The 20,538-nt window shown below is 38.4% G+C and overlaps 2 protein-coding genes across 3 annotated transcripts in view; one reads left to right on the plus strand and one right to left on the minus strand.

Moving 5' to 3' along the window:
• Nucleotides 1-316: 316 nt before the first annotated feature.
• Nucleotides 317-15,541, minus strand: plin3 (perilipin 3). 2 transcript variants are annotated; one of them, XM_074635886.1, is made up of 8 exons: nt 15,379-15,541; nt 9,771-9,860; nt 9,355-9,550; nt 8,974-9,056; nt 7,318-7,549; nt 3,637-3,980; nt 2,516-2,731; nt 317-2,135 (listed from the first exon to the last, which is right to left on the minus strand). In XM_074635886.1, the coding sequence occupies exons 2-8, from the start codon at nt 9,837-9,839 to the stop codon at nt 1,995-1,997; spliced, it is 1,281 nt and encodes a 426-aa protein (XP_074491987.1). In that variant the 5' UTR covers nt 9,840-9,860; nt 15,379-15,541; the 3' UTR covers nt 317-1,994. The 2 variants fall into 2 exon arrangements, with proteins under 2 accessions (XP_074491987.1, XP_074491986.1); XM_074635885.1 differs by having other exon boundaries at nt 2,516-2,734; nt 15,379-15,540.
• Nucleotides 15,158-20,538, plus strand: part of sema6bb (sema domain, transmembrane domain (TM), and cytoplasmic domain, (semaphorin) 6Bb) — a 190,727-nt gene continuing 185,346 nt past the window's right edge. Inside the window, exons 1-4 of the mRNA XM_074635872.1 lie at nt 15,158-15,295; nt 19,139-19,302; nt 19,408-19,521; nt 19,981-20,059. The gene's annotated coding sequence lies outside the window, so the exon portion shown is untranslated. The remainder of the gene's footprint in view (nt 15,296-19,138; nt 19,303-19,407; nt 19,522-19,980; nt 20,060-20,538) is intronic.

Below are 20,538 nucleotides of genomic sequence, written 5' to 3' on the forward strand. Positions count from 1 at the left end.
AACACCAAAAACACCACCACCCCACCAAAAACACCACAACAACCCCAAAACACTTCAACACCAAAAAACACCACCATCCCACCAAAAATACCTCAACACCAAAAACACCACCACCCCACCAAAAACACCTCAACAACCCAAAAACACTTCAACACCAAAACACCAAAAAATACCTCAACACCAAAAACACCACCACCCCACCAAAAACACCTCAACAACACCAAAAAACACAACACCAAAAACACCATCACCCCACCAAAAACACAAAAAAAACACCATAACACCACAACAACAAAAACACTCACACATAACACTGTTATGAATGTATTCATGTGTCAAAATTTTATTATTGACATGTCAGCTCATTGACAGTTCATTAGCTGCTTCCAAGAACCCGTCAAAGTTCAGACAGTAAATACTGAAATTAAAACTGCAAAAATCTAAAAACAAATGAATACACTACTAACTCTACAGCTGATTAAAGTTGCATGCTTATGTTTGTTCTATTATCACAAAGGGAATTTTAGAGCCTTGAAATGGTCTTGGTGTTAACAGTAGGATTTATATTTATAGTAGATTCCTGTCACTGTAAATATAAATCCTACTCAGTGTAAATACAGTATATAAACATCTCCACATGTACATACTGTATATAATCATCCAGTCCATGTATATCCATCCAGTATTTATTTCTTTGCACTATTTGTATTGTTACAACTTCCGAATGTAGACATTTTAATTTTATTATTGTATTCTTTTATTTATATTCCGTGTAAGTACATTGAGAGAGCTGCATAAAAACTGCAGTCAAATAAACCTCATTCTGATAAGCAACTAGAGCTGCAATGGTTAATCGATTACTATTAAATTAATCGCTGACAATTTTGATTATCAATTAATCGGTTTGAGTAATTTTTTAAGAATACAAAGTCAAAATTCTCTGATTCCAGCTTCTTAAATGTGAATATTTTCTGGTTTCTTTACTCCTCTATGACAGTGAACTGAATATCTTTGAATTGTGGACAAAACAAGACATTTGAGGACGTCATCTTGGGCTTTGGGAAACAATGATCAACATATTTCTCCATTTTCTTACATTTCATTGACCAAACAATTCATCGATTAATCGAGAAAATAATCAACAGATTAATCGACAATGAAAATAATCGTTAGTTGCAGGCAACATAAATTTGGTTTAGTTCTCGGAATACTTTGACTTCTTTTTAGGCACCAACAATATTTAGTTAAACACCAGTATGGCACATACATAGATTGATCTTCAACATATGTAAAAAATACTTTTATCTTTTAGGATACATATTAAAGTGCACAAATGTATAAATTCTCTATGGCCACGTCAGAGCGTTCAGTCATTAACTTCTACATCACAAATGTAGTGTCATTAACTCATAACAATTTAGTGCATCATGAAGAAAACAAGAATATAAGGCCTCTTTCATTATTAAAGCAAGCAGATATGTTTTTTTTTAATTGGTCCATCCACAGTAAATACCAGTCTTCTGTCATCACATTGATTAACTCAGTGGTTCCCAAACCTTTTCTGCTATAAACAAACTTCACCACGGTCGCCTGAGTGCGAGTATAAACAACGAGGCTGTAAAGGCGGACGAGTCGCCATGATGGCGTTTAGTAGTCTCATTTAGCCGCTTGTTAGCAACCGCCTTTTTTAAGACATTCAAAAGCTTAAAGATTTATAAGTGGGGTATAACATTAAATTCTCTCAAGCTTGTGTTAACCAAAGACCTTATTTCAGGCATCTAACTAAAAACCCCATTGAAAAAAACCAATTGACTTTGAGACGATGGAGCCGGAAGTGTTAAAATGCTAACTCATTTCCGGGTTTTGGGACTCATTCCTGTATTCCTCTATTTAGCCTCGCCGTGCCCTCCCCCCTTTTATAGCTCTGGGCCCTTAGGGGTCCCGCCCCCCAGTTTGTGAACCACTGGATTAACTCATGGAAAACACAACAAAGTCTAGTTGTGCGCTCCGCTCTTCTCCATCGTCACATCTCCCTCGGCCTTCTCAGTGATCTGGGGGGCGAACGGTCCCACCAGCCAGTTGAGTGGTGTGTTGTTTACTAGATACTCCATGACACCATCCAGAGACTGTTGAACCTGGGAACAAACACATAGTATCAGTTTCAACAATATTACATAACCATAATCAAAACAACTTTACCTTAAACATATGCTAAGCTTATTGTGGGAAGGGAATACTCAATACAACATAAGCTTGACCGTCCTACTTTCATAAATGCATATGAATGAGCAGATAGCCCTGATGTCTGTTTATCTAAAGTATGCAGGAGTTTAATTCCTGTTCAATAAGACTCTGTGGGTATTATTCAAGCACCATTATAAAGTTAATAGAAGGACTAACTGTGAGAAGTGATGATGACATTGAAAAAAGAAAATTAAGCACTAAACTATATTTAACCAAGCTGATGCAGCAAAACAAAACACTGCAGTAAAGACAACACGGTGCAATTAAGTACTTGGATCAGGTGGTGACGGCTCCGCTCCAGAAGGAGGGGTGTGATGGTGCTGGTGTTCCCCAGAGACGAGTGCAATTCTTCAGCTGATCGCCTCGCGCTGGTGAGCTGGTCCTGGACCGCACCTGGCAGGCCCTGAGCGCTTGACACCACGCTGGAGCACGCTGACCTCAGCTGGTCACTCAGACCGTGAACCATGGCGAGGACCCGCCCTTCCAGCTGCTGTGGAAAGAAAGTGGTAATAAAAATTGTATATTAAATAATAAAGCTGTAACATATCAGTTCCTCCCAGTTCCCTTCCCTTCCTTCGAACAAAGTAGTTTCCCCATTCCCATCCCAATGATGACACAATGTCATATCACTCCTATTGGAACACATTCTCATCCCACCTCGTCACATACTGACGCTTTGTCAATCGCCTCAATTGCCGACGTGACGACTTTCTCGCTATATTTAGGGACTTTTGGAGCTAGTGCTGCTCGCTACTTTCATTGGAAAAGAATTGGTAACACTGGGCTGGGTTTTTTGGTTGGATAATTTTTTAAATCTAGATTGCTCTTGCTGGTTTCTTAACATTACTAACCCTAACTTTAATGTTTTCTTTTATTATAGTGGTTTACTATTAGTTACCCGTTATATTATATATGTCATTATCACTATTTTACTTGAACGTTGAAGTGCATTTGCATGTATCTGTAGACATGTATTTTTCCTTTCTTTTTAAATATTTTTTTTATACACAAAAGCCCAACTAAGGACTAAAGAGTTGAAAATTAGCAATAGCTGTAAACTCTCTGTGCAGCACATCAGTTTCATGCCCTGTATTGGAGCTATGTTAAATGCATCATTCCTGCCAAATAAAAATCAAATCAAACAAAACCAAATCAAAGTCTTGTGTTTGTTGGTTGATTACAGTACCACGTCAGCCTCTAAAATACGGATTTATTGCTAATTTCAGGACTCTTATTTTGTTCTTATCACTGTCACACTTTGTTCCAGTGGTATTCCAATCCACTTCGGAGTGGAGCTGCAGATGTCCAGTATATACACTGTAAATGCTGTCAAATGCAAACATAATCTGGTTAGAAACCATTAAGTCAATTCCCAAATGCTTCAGCCCTGACCTCAGCCTCATCTCTGGTCCCATCTGGCTCAGACTCAGTCTTTCCAGCTCCAGCCTGCTTCTGCTTCCACTCCGTCCAGCGCTGCAGCAGCTGCTCGGAGGCTCCTCCTATCTGGTTACTGGCGGTACCCAGACTGGTACGGGCAGTCTCCAGCAGGTCCAGAGTACTGGTAATCTGACCCACTGTAGTATAGGTGGTATCCCTGGCATGCCGTGCGCGGACCAGGGACTGCTGTAGGGCTCGCTCCTGTACTTTGGCAGAGAGTTTCCCCAGACGCACAAAGTAGCTCGGGCTGGTCGATGGGGTGGTCACCTCACTGGTGGTGGCAGGTTCAGCCACAGCAGCTGAGAGAGAGAACAGGATTAATCTCATATATATTCAAAAGAGATGTTTAATGTCGTAGAAATTTAAATATGGCATTAAAAATGTAGATGTATGTGATTATTTTTTTTAAAGCTATAGCCCTCTAGAACACCTCACCTCCGTCAAACAGAGAACTCTCAGCTTTATAGTTTCTGTCACAACCACACTTCATTCTGTTTTACTCCGGCAATAACTTTGCAAATGTTGAATTTGCATATCGGTTTGCTACCTCATTTAATCTTTATTTAAAACAAAAAATTGTTACTTGAACACTTTGCTAATGTACAGTATATAGTATCTTATTCTATGTTCTTATATATTCTTTATATATTGTATTCTAAAAACATCTATCTCTCTATCTCTCTATCTATCTATCTATCTATCTATCTAGCCTAAAATACCTGATTTCACGGCAGGTTTTCTAAAAAATTGCAATGCATCTTGCGATGTTTTTAGTTGTTTTTTGCAATTAAATTGCAGGCGCAAGTGAAAATTGCAAAAATACTTTTTTATATATGTATAATTCATTAAAAATCAAAGGCAACTTGTTCCAGTGGGAATAAAACTGCACTGTTTGGAGTGGTTTAAGTAACCTTACCAAAGAGGCTCAGCATTACAAAGATTCTAACAAAACATGCTTTATCTGTAAATGAAGTAATGCACCTGGGGGGTTATCCACAAAGCTCATAACAGCATCAAATATTAAAGTGCACAGAACATTCAATCATATTTGTCAATAACACTTAGATTATGATTATTAGATTATGATCGATCTTCACAGCCAGAAAGAAGGAGGAAGTGAGTTTGGTGACATGAGCGCAGGGAACAGCTATGATCTGTCAAATTTGCGGAAAAGTTGTGGTGATTGGACAAAATTGCAAGGTCGTGCAAAAATCACTGGGACTGGTTGAATTTGCGTGAATTGTTGTGGTCACAACATTGCAACTTCCTTGAGGGACTGATCTACCTATCATGAAAACAGTTTGGCCAACTCTTGGAAAAGGAGAATCCAAAAAACAATCCATTAGTGACCTCTTCTTCTGTCTTTTAGTTTTAACTGCTATGTGAATAAATGCACTGAAGAAATTCAGTAAATATAAATTCTTTATGGTGGGCATGTTTTGAGTGATGGATGGAGGCATTGTTGGCTCCCTCCCTCTGTGCTAACTGGAGCATCTGTTCTAAGTCTCTGACAGGGTTAAAGCACATCTGCTCAGGAGAGACAAAAAGACTTGAGAGCCACCTCACTCCCCTCAAACCATCAGTCTGTGGAGGCTAAGGGATATGCAGAGTGACACTGTCTCCCTCTGTTAAAAGCCACAATAACCAGTGAACACATCCAAAATCCCCAGAGTGCTGCCATAATGGGTACTTTGCTGCTGCCGCTGATAACAGTTACAATCGCATCTTTTTCATATCCATAAGCAGAGAAGAGGATGGCCTCTTGAGTATAACCACTATATGGCAGGTTGTCATGATAACATGACATCACAGTAGCAGGTGTCAAAGCTGTGAGTGCTGGAAATTGTAGGCGCTTTATGGGCCAAGTTAACAGAGGGGAAGTTCACTGGGATGTCCTGCCTCCATCTCTATGAATAGCATCAACCATTCATGTGTTCAGATGCAGTCACGACCACCCCCATCCATCTCGCCACATCACCTTGTCTTGCCTTTATAATGATAATTCATTAGGACCGTCTCATCAAATTTTCTGTTTGATGTATAGATCAGTGAAGCAAGGACACAGTGTCGGCTAATGACTTTCACGAGAAATAGTGCAAATGCCATCATTCACGCATATTAATTATGGAATAAATTAAGTAAATGGCAGTAATGCCAGCTACAATTTATAATGTATGAATTTAAACTTGGATTAGTGTAAGGGATATGAGGCTAATTGTTGTGCTAAATGTTCCTCTTTAAAGCAAAACTGTAGCATGTACTTTTCACATGCCAATGTGGGATTAAATACTATTTATTTCCTAATTATTTTTTTGTTTGCAAGTACCAAAAATCTGATTATGGTGGTGTAACAGATCTTGAATGGCAATTTAAGAAATGGAGAGAAAGCAATCGCGTTTTGGTGCCTTCACATGGGGTCGTGTTTACCGTGTTCATGAGAAGAGTCTCTTGTGATAGTCACAACCTCGTTGGAAAGTTTCTGAAAGCTCCAAGTTCATGAGTTGTGTAGTGTTTGTTGACGTTGTCAGAAATGGCGGAGGCCATGGGAGTTAACTTTTTGGTGAATAACAGTGAATATATCATAATTTTAGTCGTATATTGTTTTTCTTCGTAATTTTACAATAGGTCTGAGGAAAATGTTGATATTCCCAACTGCCTCATCTTATTCCTCTGTCATTATGCCTTTGCATTTCCTGCATTATGTTGCCCACTTGCTAGCTTGCTAAATTATTAGCCTCTGTGGCTTCTAGACGCCGACAGTTAGCAGCGGTGTTCTCATGACTTAACCACTTGAATGCCAAGCATATCGTGTACATGACTTCCCATGTTGTAAACAAGAGCTCACGAGTTATTATATTATATATTATTATTATTATTATATATAAATAGTTATATTATTTATGAAGCACTGGTGTGAAAAATGAAATGCTTATTGACTGGGTATTGAAGTAGAGTTGTTCCGATACCGATACCAGTGTCAGAAATACGTCTGATAGCGCCCAAAAATTGGGATTGGGTATTGGCAAGTACGCCAGTCTATCACTGATCCGATACCATCATTTATTAACCCAGAAAAAAATCAACTTATTTAACCGGATTATCTAATATTCTATTTATTTTTTATATAATTAATTTATGTTCTTTGTAACTGACAAACTGAATAATAAAAGAAAGTTCTATTGCATTCATTCTCTGTATGTATTAGCTCATGTTTTACAAACCTGAGCCAGGCCATACAACAAAGATAGTAATCACATCACATCCACACATGGTCAGCAGTAAACAGCTGTTAAATAATAATAATAATAACAACTATATATTTTTTTATCACGCTGGTAGCGTATCAGTACTCGGTATCGGACGATACTGCAGGTTTCGGTATCGGGAAGGAAAAATGGTATCGGAACATCTCCGACTTGATGCTCTACATTTGTTTTTATTTACAATCATCTGTGATAAATATTTGAAAATCTGGCCACTCGTTGTCCATAATTAATACATTCCAACTGCAGCCTTGTTTCAGCCTCATTTGATCCAACTGACAAAACACACCTGTCTACACCTCAGCAGTAGACATATGGGTTTTATCACCTCCCCTGGTTTTTATGCTTCCCCACACGTAGGATAGCTACTGACCCAGCTCTCTCTCAGTGAGCGGTAGGTTCTGGTCAACCCAGTCCTCGGATCGGCTCAGGGCCAGACCCATCCCACTGCTGACCATCTGGCCCATCCTGGTGCCCATGGCGGTGATGATACCTCCGCTGACCGCTGCCCGGGTCATCTCCACACCGCCCATCACAGCCCCCATCATGGCATCTTTGGCCCCCGCCACCGACTGGTACACCATGCCGACCGTGTCCGACACCACCTGAGGAAGAGAGAGCACATTATGAGTCGCGCTTGGAGTGTAATGGTGGGGCTATTATGTATTTTCTAAATAACTCTTTTCTGACATTTGATAACAGAGTAAGATGAGGACATCCCTGAGTGTTTTATACCACTTATACCCTGGCCTTACACTGTATCAAAGGAAAAAAGGGACTGTGGTCAAATAATCTTTATTTTCACTGTGTGTTTGAAGTCAGTTTAATTTATGGCTTGGGTTAAACGTTGTTGCTATGGTTACCTGGAGTGTAATACAACTTGTGGACTTATTTAGAAGGCTAGTTAATGACTGGAGCAAAGTTTGAAGTGTCTTGATATTCAAATGTGTAAGTTATCACTAGGGCTGGGTATCATTTAAAAAAATGATGATACCAGTACCCTTAAAGTGATACATATACCAAGTACTTCATTTGATAATTTGTTTTCTACTTCATTCGATAGCCATCATGTGTATGGAAGCATTCAGTTGCGTAAAAAGCCACCACTGTATTTTGCATTTATCAGACGTCACAGGCGTGTAGTATAGCCAAACTTTTGAACGTTTTTGTGGCATTTCGGCATCTCGGCCTTGCTCAACTTCCCCACAGACTGTACGGGTTGTATTGCTGCTGCGGTAGTGGGCCAATCACATGTTGCATTAAAGGTCCAGTGTGTAGGATCTGCCAGTATCTAACGGTGAGGTGAGGAGATTGCAACCAACTGAAGCTTCTCACGTGTGCCAAGCGTGTTGGAGAGCTACGGTGGCCGATGTGAAAACATTAATGTCCCTCTCTAGAGTCATTTGGAGCAGAGTCAGTGCGTAGAGAGTGTGTGTATAAGGGAAGTGAATAGTGAAGCAAGAGAGAGAGAGCGACGGCGATGATGGGAGCGAGTAACGTTATTGACTCCGGCTCAAGCAGGAAAAGTTAACATGAAACATGGCGGTGCAACATGGGGGACTCCGTGGAGAGGACCCGCTCCATATGTAGATATAAACGTCTCATTCTAAGCTGAAGAAAACAAAACGATTCTTATTATTAAGTGATTATACACTAAAGAAAACATACTTATTAACATGATATTCCATTTCTTCCAATAGATCCCCATAATTATTACACACTGGTCCTTTAATCGAAAGCTTGCAGTGATTGGCTGTGAGCAAAATCATACAAATTGTATTTTATTTTTTTAGATCTGGATACAAAAAGGATCAAATGAAGGTATCGTTTGAGTGGAGAAGTTCTGATACTACTTGGTACTGGGTTATTTAGAAATATACCTTAAAGTTATCAAGTACTGATACCCAGCCCTAGTTATGTGGGCTGTTACTCTGTAAAACGACCAAGATTGATGAAGGATAACATCATAATTAATACATCCAAATGCACAGTAAAAAGGTATTTCTTGACTGCATTATTTCTGTCTGACCTTGTCTGCAGGTTGGTGAAGAATAGGCAGCTTCTCCTCCATCTTACCCAGTCCTTTCAAGGCATACTCATTCACTGTAGCAACTGAAACAAGAACACAAAATTCACTCATTTAAGAGGAATAAGATTAAATGTTTTCAAAATGAAAAGAACTTGATCAGTATGAAGTAATGTCAAGTAAGAAAGATTAAAATGACATCTCCAGTAAACCAAGTGTAGAAACCTATTTTTATTCTCGTTGTATTCCAGCCCAGAGGTAACAAGTGGACCAGATATCAGTTTCACACCTTTAATGGGCAACAAGCTTGCAATATTCTTTTATAGTATACGCCATCGTTGCAAATATATTACATCATATTTTTGCACAGAGAGAAGAGCTCACGCTGTGGTTCTATAATGTCCAAAAGAGGCTTGGACCCCGTGTGGGCTGCTGCTCCGAGGGTTCGGACCCCGCTCTCTGCTGCATCCATCACTCCCTTCAGCAAGGGCACGCTGTCTTTGGTGCTGCTGTAGGCGCTGGAGACCACTCCACAAGCTGAACTGACCAGAGGCAAATTGCTCAACCTGGAAACAACATTCTAGGACAAAAACAACAACAATTACTGTCATTGAAAAGACATTAAAAACAATGTGAAATACAATCCTGCCTGCGTAAAGTAAAGCTCTTTCCAGTACAGAGCTTAAGTTCTCTGTTGGGGTAATGATTGATTCCCCACAGCGGCTTATCGAGCGTCAAATGGGTTCATAATATGCCTCGGTTTTGTAATATGTGTCATTTTGGGTCACACTGCTCCTCACCTGCTGGTCTCCATTAGCTGGTTCTGCTGCTGCAGCTCCAGTCTCATTAGTCTTCCCGCTGTCTGCCATTGTGACTGCTGGATTCAATCTCTGACATGGAATATAGAGTGTCAGTAAAGCCAGATTCACCTCACATTGCTTGGCATGCATGATGAAACACATCTCTGATATTCTTTGTTTAAGTGGCTATCTTAGAGAGGAGAAATGTCTTATGAATCTGGAAATGGAATCGCTGTCCTGTCAGACGGTTTAAGAATGTGGGCAGAAAGGCAACTCAACCATGTGAAATTCATTTGTCAACACTATGATGCAATGAGGACGAAACTGCACTTAGAAATGGTGCAGCCAAGCAAGCAAGCACTTCAAGTCACTACCCTATGTCAAAGTTGAAAGTAAAACAAAAAATAGATAATGAGACATTTGGAGTTTAGTTTTTTTTCTTCTTGTTTACTCCCCACAGCTTTATTTTTGCATTTTTAAAACTATATAGCATCTTGAAATATTAAAGTCTTAACATCAGAGGCTGGGCAAAATTTTGAATCAGCTCATGAAAAGAGGGATTAATGAGGCCAATGTTTGGTAGATCAAGGTGCAGGATAAGCATGTGCGGGTTATATATTTAAACCAGGGCTGTCAAAGTTAACGGGACAATAACATGTTCATTTCTGTTGTAGCGGGCTCAGTTTTGAAGCTAGAGTGAAGATACTGGTATCATATGAAACTAGAAAACCTAAGGAATCCATTGGTATGTGAAGGAGGCTAAATATCTATACTGGTATCATATGAATCCATGAAATCCATTGGTATCAACCATGTCATACAAGCTTGTCACCAAGGAGACTACATAACGCTACAAACTTATGCTAAATTTTGGTGAGGAAAAACTGGCATGCCCATTTTCAAAGGGGTCCCCTGACCTCTGACCTCAAGATACGTGAATGAAAATGACCTAATTTGAAATTAATTGTGATTAACTATGGCAATCATGCAATTAATCGTGATGAAATCGATTGACAGCCCTCATTTAAACACATACTTATTATTATGACTTGTAAATTTAGTGACATCATCGCCACTGAGGAGTAAAACATGACTCTACAGTTTCATGATTACCTGTGCGTAAAGGCAAACTTCAAGTTGAAATCATATTATAGAAGTCTTGATGGCAGCATTTTAGGAAGAGTCATAAGGCTTATTTCTTCCTTTGATTTAGCTTGATACTTCAACCTCTTAGTATGTGTACAGTATCCTGAAACAATACTGGTTTCTCAAGGAGACGCTCGCTTCAAGGCGATGATTTCTACGACATAAAATTACTATAGACATGATAAATTATGAGAAAGAATTCTGGGCATCCCGAAGTAAGTCTATTTTAAAATTATATATTAGAGTCAAGAGAAAAGCTATGCATAATGGCTAACTATGGACCAGCAGGGCACTGATGCTGGAGATTGATTGTTCACAAGCTCACATGAAGGCGTGCAGGCAGAATGGACCTCAATATCATTTATATCAAGTGAAAATTCTTTTAAGTGAAATATTGAGCAATCTGCAAGTCTACTATTGTAAAATATTGCTTTAAATGAAAACTAGGCCAAAGGAATTACTCAAGTGAAATACTGCCACCCTATTCTATTAATACAATGAGTTATTGCCTGAAATAAAAACTAAATTTAATACTTAATTGGGTCAGAAAAGGGTAAAATAATAAACTTGGCACAAGACGGGTGACATGAGTGAATGTTTCTTATAAGAGTGAGTGATAAGAATAAAAGTCATTGGGGTATGTTGTATATAATGTAAGACTGCTACTAACAGTGCTTTTTTATTATTGATTAATGTGCAGATTACTATGTATTTTTCTCGATTAATCAATTAAACTAAAAAATGTCAAAAGATATAGGAAAAATGGCCATCCCATTTTACCAGAGTCTAACGGGACTCTTTAAATTTTTTGGGTCAGTCCAACAGTCCAAAGCCCAAAAATATGTATCTACATCTCACATAGAGCTAAAACGATTAATTAATTGATGATTAGTCAATTGAATAAACGGCAAATATTTAAGGAAAAATGCCAATCATTCTCTGTTTCCAGCTTCTCAATCATGAGAATTTGCTGCTTTTCTTTGTCTTATGTGATAATAAACTAAATATTTGGGGTTTTGGATTGTTGGCCAGAAAAAACAAGCTACTTGAAGACGTCACTTTGGGTTCTGAGAAGATTTTTCATTATTTTCTGACATATTATAGACATAAATCGACAATGAAAAACGTCACGAAGAGGTGCAAGTGAGGAAAGCAAAGATGCATGATAGCTGGCGCTCCGAACATGTGGACGGCATCTGTTTGTGTTCTACCAGATGGCACAGGGAGACGTAAGTGAACTCCATCTGTAGCTACTGGAACACTGGTTGTTAAGCATAGTTGACCTGATGTACGGGGCAGACGTATCAAAGAAGGACGTGGCATATGTGATCTTACTGCTGGGGAGACATACAACAGTAGTCGGAGGAGTGCAGCCCACCAGCTGTAAACCTGTTGCCAGCATGCAGTACATGCTCAGGTCGATTAAATGCTACACATCCACCTGACAGAAGGAAATGTTGACGGAGAGAGACGAGCCTCGTATCCAGAAAACTACACTGAAGACAAGCAGCTCCAACTGTGTACGGCCTTTTTCTATAGAACTACCGTCAAGTCATTTCACAGATTCTTTTAGATGTCAGGGTGAATAAAACACTCTCTGATGTTTTCAATACTGGTGGTGTTCCAGACTGTGTGATTGCAAATTGCATTTCGTTGCAACAGCTTGGTTGAGCAACATGTTTTTTTTTTACTGAGAGGCAGTTGATGACATCTTCACTGGCTTTATTACAAAGCAAAGTCTGACACTATGCTCCCTGCTATCAAGTGTGAGATGAACATGAGATAATTTTCAGAGACACAGTACATATTATGAGCAAGGCTGTTACGCAACACAAACTAAGCTGTTTTACACTTTCGGATATAATCAACTCACTGACAAGTGATGCCAGCGAAGCGCTCATAAAAAAACCCCCAAAAGACTATCAGGCCTCCTTCTATTGCGTTATAAGACTGTTTGTCACATCCTCACAATGTTGAGCCACATCATCCCCTTTCAGAGAAGGGAAAGCTGCTACGCTCCCTTTGGAGCTGAAACAATATGTGACCTTTGATATTAGCTGGTATGTCTCCAGGAAACTATTGAGACACTTGGCATATAGGCGACAGAGTTGCAGCTGGCACAAAGGAGAGATCACTACTAGTCAGTGGGTTAAAGAGGCCTAGCTGTCCTGGATCCAAGACAGCTGTCACTGATCTGACATTGAGAGAAGAAAGACAGAGAGAGGTTTTTAAAAGTGGAATATTTCAGCTTTATCTAAAACAGTGTAGACCCAGGTCAGTGAGATGAATTTGCATGGGATGAAAAGCATTTAGTCAGAGGTCAGGACCCACCAAGGGCTCATAAGGTGATTACAGGGATAAGGAGGAAAAGAAATCCATTACACAATATTCTTGTGAAATATTGGACAATTGAATTTCTTCAGGCCTCTAAAAAAAATCCTTCAAATGAAACAATCTGAGAGGAAAAAAGTCAAGTATGTGCTCACAGCTCATGTCCACACACTAAGAGGTCACTGTCTTCTAAAAAATGCTCTGTGTTGTCATTAATTGGTATAATGTCCAGTTTCTGAAGAATCAGCGCATTGTGGAGCAAAACAAAATAGGATTTAACCGCAGCAGTCTTACATGGCAAATGTAGGCTAAACCAGTGGTTCCCAAAGTGGGGTCCGGGGACCCCCAGGGGTCCTTGAGAGGGTCCCAGGGGGTCAAAGGGGAATCATTTATTTCAGTTACTATGGAGTGCTCTAGGGATGATGTATTTTAGGCCAACCTGGAAGTTAGCATTGCCCTGGGTTCCCTCGACAAAACGTCAATGGGATTTTCTCATGGTAAACAAACGTTTATGATTAAGATAATCTTCACAAATGAACACCACGTTTATGATTCTTGAAGCGAGAATTCAAGCGCCAGAAGTAAAAAGCTAACGTTAGGCTATAAATGAAGTACACCACGATCTCATGAGCACGAGTATACACAACGAGTCTGTCAAGGCGGAAAAGTCTCATTCAGCCGCTTGTTAGCAACTGCCTTTTTAAGACAAATAAAAGCTTCATAATTCACGAGTGGGATATTTACTGATGTACTTTATGTCATAGAACAAAATGCTAAAATCTCTTAAAAGGTATTGTTTGTAACTTCTTACACGTATAAATCAATTCGGGTCGGTGTCCCATGCGGTGTCTCGCGTGTGGCTACGCTGTTCAGACTCAGACTCTAACACAAACTACACGGAAGCACCAAAACCCCAAAGTTATATCTAGTGAAGCCTTTTAATACATCCATGAGTGAAGCCCGTCTTACAAAAAAGTGTTGGCCGCGGTCGGAGGACGCGGGGGAGACCGTAGCTTTGGTCTCCAGGGCCGGAGTCTCTGCTGTACTCTGCCTGCTCAGCTCGCTCCACCTCTACACGTGCATGCGCGCACACTACACACTACAGAAGAGTTTAGCTCTGAGAATATCTAGTGAATGTACAGTGGACGTTTGTGCAGAAATAAATGCTGCATCTCCTCCAGACCAACAGAGGTTTTCCGTGTCTTGTGAAGTGACGGGGCTCCGCAGCGAGAAACTTTATCGTCTCCGACCAAAACTCCGGTGTTTCCACTGTTCCTTCTGACCACGGTCGGGAGGCTGAGGCAGGAAAAGCCAACACTGGGATCAGCAGTGATTCATGGAGAGACCTTCGTCTGGTCAGCTAACATTACTGCCAAGCAGGTGAAATATAGAGTGATATTGTGGTTTTAGCTGACGTGTGTCGCCTCACTGTTTTGAGCGATGCTCGTTCAGGTATATTTAGAGCGAGCACAAGCGAGCCCGACGCTGACTTTCGTTGACTTAACGGCCACAGGTGTCGCTGTTAACAAGCATTTCTGATTCATACAAACAGTCCCTTTAACTACTTATGTTCTTTGTATTTGCTTGTCTCCATTTTTGTTTGCCCTTAGTTCCTAGTATTGTCTGTTTTTGTTGATATATATATAAAAAATGAGGCATGATACACAACCCACAGAAGTCTGTATCACTGACATGCACATGCTTCCTAATAAAAAAAATGTAAACAGTTTAGGGGTCCTTGATGTGAAAAAGTTTGAGAACTAACTGTGCTAAACTGTGTAAATCCTGCTGAAAGGATGATTTCCAACCCTTTTAGCTGCTATTGAACACAACACCGTGTCCTACAGTGCTCCCGCTGTATGTTGCTACACAGTAGCTGTCACTTCTTCCAGCTAACTAACAGTTGATGAACTTTAACCCAGATGAGAGAAACTATGATTTGTTGTAATGTAAACGTTACTTTAGCAAACAACCACCTACTTTTAACCGGTTCCTCCATATTTGTCATGACTTCTGAGCAGATAAACTCCTCGACGTTATCGAGTAAAGTAAGTATTTAGTAGCTGTTTCAGCCCTCAAAGGGAACTATTAGGTTATAAATTGATTTAAAGCTGTTAGATGAGCCACTGACCTCTCTGGTAGTCTGTTGCTGTCCTCTGTCTGTCCTGGTGTGACCTCCTGCAGGATAATGTCGGTCAATGAACCGGTCCAGCCCACAACAACAGAACAAGTCTCTGTTCTTTCTCAGGAGAAGCTGCTGAGCTGCAGCACTCAGTCACGTTATGGAGCAGAAAGGCGGAGTGTCTTCTCAACTTTACACCAATTACATCACAGCAAGGAAGTTACAGTCACAACTGGCACATCTGGTCAATGCACATGGAGATAAATCCACATACAAATCTAAATTAATACACAATAAACAAATCTGATATCTTTTTTTTTATGTTTTTATTGCTGCACTATGAACTTGCCTTGCTGATTGGTCCCTATTTTACAAGATAGTCTTTGCATTTATATGATCTAAATTCATAGATTGTATATAAAGATGCATGAATTCAATGTGTGTTCTGGGAAGTAGTGGAAAGTAACTAAGTAGGCCTAGGTGCTGTACTTAAGTACAGTATTTAAGCACTTGAGTATATCTATTTTATTCTACTTTATGATACTTCACTGCATTTCAGAGACAATAATATTACGTTTTACCCCACTACATTTCTTTTAACAGCTTTAGTTACTTGTCACATTTCCGTACATTTTTTCCATACAGATTTTACACTGCTTCATTTTAAAAAAAGTATAAAGTACAATAGTTACCTCTGAGATGTAGTACTTTAACTTTCATACACAATAAACAAACCTGATATCTTAATTTTATGTTTTTATTTCTGCACTATGAACTTGCCTTGCTGATTGGTCCCTATTATATAAGATATTATCTGTATTTATATTGTCTGACTCATTCATGATATGATAAATTCATAGATTGTATATAAAGATGGATGAATTCAATATGTATTTTTTCATATGTAGAACTTAAGTACAGTATTTAAGCACTTGAGTATATCTATTTTATTCTACTTTATGAGAGGCTACTTCACTACATTTCAGAGGCAAATATAGTACTTTATACCCTACTACATTTCTTTTATTTACTTGTCACTTTTCCATACAAATTTTACAGATTTTAAATACAAAACATGACTAGTTTATAAGATATGATGCATATCTAGATAAAACTACCCAGCAGTATATAAACCAGTAGAGTAGTAATGATCCTTTTTTTGCATTCTGCATAATGAGTACTTTTACTTTCATACACAATTAACAAACCTGATATCTTCATTTTATATTTTTATTGCTGTACTATGAACTTGCCTTGCGGATTGGTCCCTATTATATAAGATAGTCTATGCATTTATATTGTCTGACTCATTCATAATATAATAGCTTGTATATAAAGATGGATGAATACACTACATTTCAGAGGCAAATATAGTACTTTTTTTTTTACCATTTTACATTTCTTTAATACGCTTTAGTTACTTGTCACTTTTCCATACAAATTTTACAAGTTTTACATACAAAACATGACCAGTTTATAAGATATGATGCATATCTAGATTAAACTACCCAGCAGTATATAAACCAGTTAAAATTAGCTCCATCTCCAATTTAAACACTCAAGTATTGCTTCAATGTTAATGATCCTTTTCTGCATTCTGCACAATGAGTACTTTTACTTTCATACACAATGAACAAACCTGATGTCTTTATTTTATGTTTTTATTGCTGTACTATGAACTTGCCTTGCTGATTGTTCCCTATTGTATAAGATATTATCTGAATTTATATTGTCTGACTCATTCATGATATGATTCACAGCTCGTATATAAAGATGGATGAATTCAATATGTGTTCTGGGAAGTAGTGGAAAGTAACTAAGTAGGCCTAAGTGCTATACGTAAGTACAATATTGAAGCACTTGAGTATTTCTATTGTATATTATAGTACTTTTTACCCCACTACATTTCATTAACAGCTTTAGTTACTTTTCAGATTAAGATTTTACATACAAAATTTGACCAGTTTACAAGATACGATGCATATCTAGACTAAACTACCCAGCAGTATATAAACAGTTAAAATTAGCTGCATCTCAACCAACTTAAACACTCAAGTGTTTGCTTCCATGTTAATGCATCAATAGTAATTCTGCATTTTGAGTTCTTTTTACTTTTACTTTTGAAATTTGAAATACACTTTGAACTGTATTGTAGCCATATTACATGTAGCCATGTTATTTCAGTAAATTGGTATTTCTACTTTAGCTTATCACTAAATGATCTGAATATTTCCAGTTACCTCTGGTATTGGCCAAATTCATGATGCAACACATTCATGTGGCCAAGGTTTTTTTCTTTTCTTTTAATTTAACCTTTATTTAACCAGGTAGTACTCATTGAGATTAAGAATCTCATTTACAAGAGAGACCTGGCCAAGACAGCAGCATTCAGACGCCACAACATAAAACAAATGCAAAATAAATGCATATGCATTCATATAAAGCAGATCCCCATAATCTAGCAAAGGTAAAAATGTAGAAGTAACCACTCGCTTCCTAGCTTCAATAGAAAAACAAGCCTTGTTCCGATAATAAAATCCTAGTTTTAAATTTAGCTTCTTCACAGGTGTTTCAACGTGAGGTTTAAAAGAGAGCTGGCTGTTTTTAAAGGGATAGTTTGGGTGTTTTGAAGTAGCTACATCACAGCAAGGAAGTTACTGTCACATCTGGTCAAAAAGCATGTTAATAAATAATTCATATAAAAATCTAAATTCCTACACAATTAACAAATCTGATATTTTCATTTTATGTTTTTATTGTTGAACTATGAACCTGCCTTGCTGATTGGTCCATATTTTACAAGATATCCTCTGAATTTGCATTGTCTGACTCATTCACAATATGATAAATCCATAGACTGTATATAAAGATGGATGAATTCAGTAGCCTGTGAGTTCTAGGAAGTTGTGGTATTAGTAACTAAGTAGGCTTTAATGTTGTACTTAAGTACAATTTTGAAGTACTTGAGTATATCTATCTTGCTGTACTTTATAATTCTAGGTAACTTCGTTTGGGTGTGTTGAAGTGGGGTTGTATGAGGTACTTATCCATAGTAGGAGTGATACTTTCAGTAGATGACAGTCGGTACGCCCCCAGCTTGGAGAAACACACAGGAGCACCAGCACCGGATTAAAGCAATGTGCTGTTGTGGACGGGGATGGCAGAACAATGTATTTTAGCCACCTAAAACAAAGGCTCAACTAAAAAAATGTATATCTGTTTAAGTGTACGCTATATTTAGAATATTTTCTGATGGCAAACTGAACGTAAAGTGAAACATATCTACAGTATAATGTTTTTGTCATCTGAGCCTGCTGACTTTGGAGAGAGCATAGATGAATTTCACTTTCAGTTCAGTTCCCCGTCGGAAAGGAGAAGGAAAAGGCTGTCTGACGGTGAGATAAAGCGGTGAAAATATTCTAAATATAGCGTACACTTCAATGGATATACATTTTTTTAGGGGAGCCTTTCTTTTAAGTGCCAAAAATACATTTTTCTTCCGTCCCCGTCCACAGCACTGTATTGCTTTGCTCTGGTGTCGGTACTCCAGTCTGTTTCTCCAAGCTGGGGGCGTGCCAACCGCCATCTACTGTAAGTAATACACCTACTATGGATAAGTACCTCATACAACAACACTTCAAAACACCCAAACTATCCCTTTAAGTCCACACCTGATATACAGGTCGACTTAAACTTTATTAGAATTGTCATATACATACAGGTACATACAGTACATGAAATCTGACCTCTGTATTTAACCCATCCTAAGGATTTAGGAACAGTGAGCAGCTGTGAAGCGTCCGGGGAGCAACTTGGGGTTCAGTGTCTTTCTCAAGGACACCTCGACATGCTGACAGAAGAAGCTGGGGATCGAACTCCCAGCCTTGTGGTTAAAGGACGACCTGCTCTACCCACTGAGCTGCAACCAGCCAGGTAATTAATTGAGTTGCAATTAAAAAAAACAAAAATCTTACAGAACTACTTTTACTTTTTGATAAAAATAATCTCTGACAAGATCCACTTATTGGACATTTTCAGGATCAGTGGATGGATTTTTGCTCAGTCATCAGGGAGATGATTCAGCTCTTGTCACGTGACCTGAAAAGGACATACCAGTCATGTCAGTATATGGTTGATACTCCAGAAATTCCAGTAAGTGGACCATGACCACAGATCTTTTTGATCAAACTATTATTTCCAAGGTCAATAATGAACCTTCAAGCTTAAGTTTCCCTTTTAAAATATGTGTAATGTTATAATTTGAACCCTCCTCTATTTAGTATTTATCAGCAGCAAACACCTAATACATGTTTTACATCACACTATGTGTAGTTGTAAGCAGATATAAGGACATTTTAAGTGTTTATTAATGTATTTGTCAAGAATTATAATTCCTCCTTTGAAGCCTCCATAACTTGTGCATAAACAGTTAATGGATAAGAGACAGTAGAATATAGAAATATGTCTTTATGTTTTATGTGAATATCGGACATAACATATACATTTATTATATTTATAAGATGTATGTATTAAATATATGTAATATATGAAATATGAGTTTATTTATTTATTTATCTATTTATTCATAAATTCTTCTTTGTCACTCTCCAGGTTAATGTGTCAAAGCCATACGCTGATGAAGGTCATAAGATGCAACGAGATGCTACAAGAAAGCTCCAGAAGAAATGTAGTAAGTGGACCTTCAGTTAAGAATCATTTGTGAAACTTTTACTCATTTATAAACTATTTTACTAATTTATTGATCATGCAATAACATTCAGTTGGTATTTATACTCCAGTTATGGATGCTTCATATGACAAGTTGTTGACAAATAAATTAAGAAACACTTAAAATGTCCATATATTTGCTTACAATTACATTATAGTGTGTTATAAACCATTTATTAAATATGCATAGAAACCAACATTAAATACTTATTTCTGGTGAATCACATGTGATGCTGGATGCCAATGTGTGGCCTCTCTCTACCCTTCCTTATACTGTGTACTCAGCCAGTTGGCTGAGCTGTGCTGAGAGTCAGGCAACCATGTTAACTGCAATTGACATAGTAAACCCTGAGAGGGCAGTCTTTACCCATTGAGTCAACTTAAACTTTTTTTCTGTAGCCTCACCCACACTGAGCTAGACTCATTCACATTTACATCCTT

The sequence above is a fragment of the Sebastes fasciatus genome, chromosome 5, assembly GCF_043250625.1.
Source record: "Sebastes fasciatus isolate fSebFas1 chromosome 5, fSebFas1.pri, whole genome shotgun sequence".
Classification (NCBI taxonomy): Eukaryota; Metazoa; Chordata; class Actinopteri; order Perciformes; family Sebastidae; genus Sebastes; species Sebastes fasciatus.